General features: G+C 58.1%; 1 protein-coding gene across 1 annotated transcript in view; it reads right to left on the bottom strand.

Moving 5' to 3' along the window:
- TMEM132B (transmembrane protein 132B) overlaps positions 1 to 5,093 on the bottom strand; it is a 229,698-nt gene extending 224,605 nt beyond the window's left edge. Inside the window, exon 1 of the mRNA XM_065646435.1 lies at positions 5,009 to 5,093. Within this exon, the coding sequence (XP_065502507.1) occupies positions 5,009 to 5,093 (85 nt within the window). The remainder of the gene's footprint in view (positions 1 to 5,008) is intronic.
- Between the last annotated feature and the right edge of the window lie 907 nt (positions 5,094 to 6,000).

Genomic DNA, 6,000 nt, shown 5'->3' on the forward strand with positions numbered 1-6,000 from the left:
ATTTACATTGCATCTGAGACTGAAGCCCATCATGCAAGGTACTGAGCAATTAGTGAAGTCCTTCCACACTGGATTTATCCAACACGGACACTCCAAGCAGCACGTGCATTACTTCCCAAGGCACCGCTCGGCAGCTCAGAGAGAAATACAAATACCCGGGGAAAGCCAGACACCAAGCAGTCCCCGTCCAGCCCCGTCCGTTAGCCCAGAGCACCTCTTTGCTTCTGATTTCTGCCTGCCCATCCTCACGTGGGAACAGCTTCCTCTGAAATGCCAGCTGGGAAACTCCTGGCAGCAGGAAATCCAAGCGTCTTCCACGACATCTAGAGCACCACACGGTAACTCGCACTCCCCAGCCTCCGTGGAACTTTAACGCGAGAGGATTTGACAGCCGGAGTCGGGAAGGCGCCTCCGTTCCCCCCGTGTGCCAGCACATCAGCTGAGCCACTGACGGGTAAGTGCTAACGCTACGCCAACAAATCACATCACCGCTTGTCATTAACAAACATTAGTTATATTTAGGCAAGGGGAGAAGGGGGAAATTGAGTTCAGTGAATTTAACTTGTTGAGCTGACAGTATGTATTTCAGTGGGATGGCTTCTCATTCAGTGGGATGTTTACTAAGGCCAGGAGATTTTAGTTTCGCTTGCTTTCTACAGGATGTAGGAGACTGCCACCTCCCCCTTGCTCCCCGGTCACACCTCCAACACAGGACAGGTTTGCAGCCACCTGCATGAGCGAGACACACACACACACAGCTCGGTGAAGCCACCTCTCCATCACGGCAAAACTTGTGCTCCGGATCAGCCTCAGCCGCTGAGGTCGGAAGGAGCAGCACCATAAGTTGTCACAACCCAGCACTACGAGGAACAATTTCCTTTGCTTCCCTGCCCTTCTAGCAAAGGGAGGGCAGCCAGCACGGGCGTCCTGAGCAGCCTGGCTTCAATGCACACTGCTGAGGAGCTACCGAGAAGGGCAGGAGGACCCCAACTCATTGTGGGGTCACCCAGGGTGGAGATCTCCAACCCACAGGCACAAATGACAAAACCCTAAACAGCCTAAAAAGCCACGTAGCCCTAATCCCTGCCGTGCTCTGTGGTGCACAGGCTCCTCTCTCCAGGCTCTTTGAAACACAAGGGAGCCCTTCCCCAGAGATGCTGTGCACACCAGACATCGGTCCAGGCTCACAGAGTGACCAAATCCACGATGGGGAACCCATCGCAGCAATTAAATAGAGCCTCAGGCTCATCTCTGGCTCAGGAATGTATCCCTGGTCCAAAAATCCTGCCTGAAACACAAACCGCATCCTGGTCTGGGTGACCCCCTGCCCTGACCTCCTACAGCTGCTCCTGGGCTCGTTCCTTCCTCGCCACGCTAAGCTGCTTTAAACACGGAGATAATGGGGCTTGGAGTGAGAGTCTTGAGTGCCCATCATTCCCAGTAATAAAATACAGCAAATTAATCGCACTTCATTGATTTTTTTTTTTAAACGTAACTATTTTGGCATTCGAACCTCAAGCAACTCTGTTGATCAGCCCAAGAATCAGGTGTCAGTGAATGGAGCTTTGCAACCAAGCCTAACAAATTGAAGAAAACAATGAAAACCCAAAACCAGTGAGTGATGTGGACTTCCCCATTTCAAATATACAAAGGAGGCTGCAGCATCAGTGACAGGATATTTTTTGAAGTGAAAAGCACGGCACAGGGCAAGTCACACAGTTGCCTCCTGCATTCCCAGAGAGCCAATGCCAATCACCGCAGCGATGCATAAATCCAGAGCAGCTTCACTGACTTCAGAGGAGCTGCTCTAGATTTACACTGATGGGAAGTAAAATCAGAATATCTGAAATACATTGCTCTAATGGATGCTGGTACAACAGGCAGTATAATAATTTCAGACTTCTCCCCCCACCACGCTATCCTCCAAATCGCATCAGTTTGGTTGGTCATTGCATAAAATGTTGAGATCTGCATTAATGCGGGGAGAATAACCTACATATTTCAACAGTTTGCATTATCACATTCTGCAAGTCCATCGTATAGTAGATAATACAGGTCTTTCATTTTTGTTCCTGAAGAACCTCTGCATAAAACCTGCCTCCATATTATGTAGAGTGATACAGGGACACAAAATAAGCGTGATGTCTCTCCCTGGAGCCAGAGCCTAAAGCAATTCACAGGTCCCTCCTCACGCACGGACCACGACGGCCCAAGTGCATCTTACAGGGGCTGGTTTGTTCAATAGCTTTGCACGCCCCGTCCCCCCGTCATCAGCAGCCAGCGAAGCAGGGGAGCGAGACGGGCAGACAGCATCAGGCAGGAAAACAAAACATGCAGGTAACTCATCCAGGTCTTTCACAGGGTACCTAATTCACATAACCTCAGAGTCAGCTCCGCCAGCGAGGAAGGCGGCCAAAAACCCTGCCTAGATGCCAGCAACAAACGGGGGCCCGCTGCCAGCAAGAGACATCCTCGAGCTCGGCGTGAGCGGCCTTCGGCTGCCAACACACACGCACACCCTCTGCTCGCAGCCGCTCGCGCGCCAGCAGCCAGGCCACCAGAGACCCGGGGACAGGAGAGTGATCTCTTAATTGGACCTTCACAAAGCTATTTAGGGGACCTGCCTGACAGGCAAACAAACGCCACCCGCTTTGAAGAGGCTGGAGGAACCCAGCCCGGTGCATCTCCAGTCCCCAAAACACAGCCTGCCCAGAGCCAGCCCTGGCAAGGGGGAAGGGAGCGAAGGCAAATAAAGAGAGAAAAATGGCAAGTGCCCAACGTGACCGTCTGTACGAGCCGGGAGCTTTGCAGGGATGGCAGCACAGTGGCATGACTCATGCAGGTGTCTCTCCCGTCTTGCAACAACCCAAACCAAGATGCGGTTCGTTAAACCCCGTAATCCGGAGGAGAAAGACAACCTGGAACAGAGCGAGCTGCAGCAAGGTCAGCACAGCCCCCGAGGGAGACACTTCCAGAGCGCTGCCACCACTCGCCTCTTTTAGAAGAGGTTTCCCCAGATCCCAAACCCCCTCTCCGCATGCAGAGATTGCTGCTACCAGGGGTGGGACGGGGCAGGGGCAGCGCTCAGCTACGAAAGCAAAGGGTTGATACAGCCTGGAGAGGAGGAGAAGGCGCAGGCTGGGGATGGATTCGTTATTCACAGCTTGAGCTGCAAGCGCGCTGCGAGTTTCTAACGTGTGCATTGTGCAGGGAGGCATTCAGCGAGCAGGGGAGAGGGATGGGTACGGCGGTAGGTTTGCAGCCACAAACTGTTTCAAAGTGGGTTTCCATATGTTTAAGCACTCAGAGCGCTGGAAGAATTACACCCACAGCCCAATCTCACCATGGTAGCTACCCACACAGGAGGAGATGGGAGGGGGGAATATCAGTGAAAAGATTATCGTTAATGTGTCAAAGCAATAAAAAAAAAAAAATAAAACCTGCTCCTTTGCTGCTCTTAGCGCTCTCCTCAAATAAATGGAGAGCGTCACACAGTACAGGGCATAGTGCTGGCAACAGAAACCCGTTGCTCTGCCGGGGCAGCTCTGACCCACAGGCAGCTCACGCTCCGAGTCCTGTGCCCCACTCCCCACAACCTGCACCCCACTTTCTGTGCCCTGCACCCCAAACCTGGCACCCCACTCAACAGGATTTGAGCCAGGGGAAGGAGAGAGCTGGAGGGCAGGGGGCAAGCAGTGCTTTTTAGGGTACGAAGAGCAAGGACCCCCTTCTGTCCATCGTGTGTGTGTGTCTCCAAGGCTGATGCCTCCTTCCTCGCAAATTGCTCCTGCTGTCCCCGTAGGGACCTTTCCTGAAACGCTTCCCTACCACAACACATTCCCTCTGCCCTCCCCAGGAATGAGAGCCGCTGCTTTTGTCCCTCCCAGGGACTGCTCCTTTTTCACCTGAAATCCTTGCATTTTGGCATATTCCTAAAGCCCTGGTGAAGTTTCCCAGCCCTACGCTACAGCTGAAGGTGAGCGCCGTCCCAAGCAGCAGTAAAGCAAATGAATCGCTGAGCAACTTCAGCGCCGATGCACCTCAATTAATTTGCTTTTAACAACCCCTATTTATTAGGAACAACATCTGCCAGGGAGCTCACACGAGCAAGCAGAGAAAAACGTGCTGGGAGAGAAGTCCTGCAAAAGACTTTCCCAGGGGCAGCGCTTCGGCTCGCCAGACAGGCGATGAGCCTTTCCCCGGCAAACACCCGCAATTGGGACCCAAAAGGCTGCTCCCAAGTTCAGCCAGGGGAAAGGAAACAGAAAAAGAAAAAAGAGAGAGATGCTCCAAGCCGCGCTCCCTCGAGCCGCAGGCGTGCGCCTGGCAGCTGCCCGCAATTAGGAAAACCCACCTTGGCTCACCCAAGGGCCTGATCCTGCTCCCCGCCAGCCCACGGAAACCTACTCTGCTTAAAATTAAGCGCAGGAACGGCGGTACAAGGACCGTTTTACCGAAGAGATTTAACCCCTGTACAGCTTGCCCCACGCACCCGAAGCCAGAGGCGGCCAGAGCAGCTGGGAGGAGCGGAGGGTTGGGACCCCCGCGGAAAGCGCGGCCCCTTCCCCGGCTCCCAGCGCTCCGGGAAGCCCAAACTTCTCCCTTTTTCCCCCCCGACCCGGCACAGACCCGCTGGCAGAGGCCGGAACCACGGGGCAGCCCCCGCGCAGGGACCCGGAGCCCGCGACACGCGTGGGGGGACACACGGGGAGGCCGCTATGGACAGAGCGGGGGCGGGGGGGGGCTGCTGAGGTGGGGACAACTTTGCGACCCCAAAGGAGGGAGGGAGGTGTGTGTGTCCCGTCCGCGGGCGCGCAGGGCAGAGCGCAACGCCTGGGGGCCCCACCGCCCTCCGCAGCCACGTCGGCGGGAGGGCTGAGAAGGGGAAAATATCTTTAAAGTAAAAGCGGGGGCGGGGGGGGAAGGGGAAGAAAATCAATTAAAAGAGTAATAAAAAAAAATAAAAACCACCACGGGGCCGGGGTCGCGGCGCGGAACTGGGGGTTACCTCGGCACAGGAGCAGCAGCGGCGCCAGAAGCAGCGCGGGGCCCCGGGAGAGCATCCTCTTTGTTCCATGCCCAGAAGTAGTCATGGTGCTGATTTATTTGGAGAGGGGCGGCTGAACGGGGCGGGGGGGGGGCTGGGGGTGTCGCGGCGGAGCCGCTCTAACCACTCCCCCCGCGCCCCCTCCGCTGCGCGGCTCCGTCCGGCGGCGGGGCCGCCTGCCCCGCAACGGGGGTCCCCCCCGGCCCCGCGCTCACGGCCGCCCCCGCCGCATCGCCGCCCCGGGGGGCAGCCGGCGCCGCCCCCGCCCGCCGCGGCGGCAGCAGCAGCAGCAGCGCTCCCCCGGGGCAGCCGGGCGCTGTGCCGAGGGCTGCGGCGGCGCGGACGGACGGACGGGCGAGCCGGGGCTGGGCCGGGCGAGTCGGGGGCGGCGCCGGGCTCACCTGCGGGCCGGGAGGGGCCTTTCCGCAGGTGCCGCTCGGTGCCCCCGCCCGGACACGGGGCTATCGGGAGCCGGAGCGGGCCCAGCGAGAATGGCGGGGGGTAGAGGAGCCCCGTGTGCGCTTTTCTGCACGATACCCCGGAGAAGTTTCTCAGCCCCGGTGGGCTGGGAGGCCGGTGCGCCCCGGCCCCCCCGAGCGGGCGGTGGAACTGGGGGTGGGGGGGGTTCCCTCAGCGGCCGCGGAGCGGCGGGAAGAGCGCGGGTCCCCCCTCGCGGCCGCCGCCGTCACTGCGCGCGGAGCGGAGCGGCTGCGGTGGCACCGGAGCGTGCACACACAGCCGTGCGTGCAACGGAGCGTGCACACACAACGGGGCGTGCACACACAACGGGGCGTGCACACACAACGGAGCGTGCACACACAGCCGTGCGTGCAACGGAGCGTGCACACACAACGGAGCGTGCACACACAGCCGTGCGTGCAACGGTGCATGCACACACAGCCGTGCGTGCACACACAGCCATGCGTGCAACGGAGCGTGCACTCACAACGGGG

This window comes from Caloenas nicobarica, chromosome 16, assembly GCF_036013445.1.
Source record: "Caloenas nicobarica isolate bCalNic1 chromosome 16, bCalNic1.hap1, whole genome shotgun sequence".
NCBI lineage: Eukaryota > Metazoa > Chordata > Aves > Columbiformes > Columbidae > Caloenas > Caloenas nicobarica.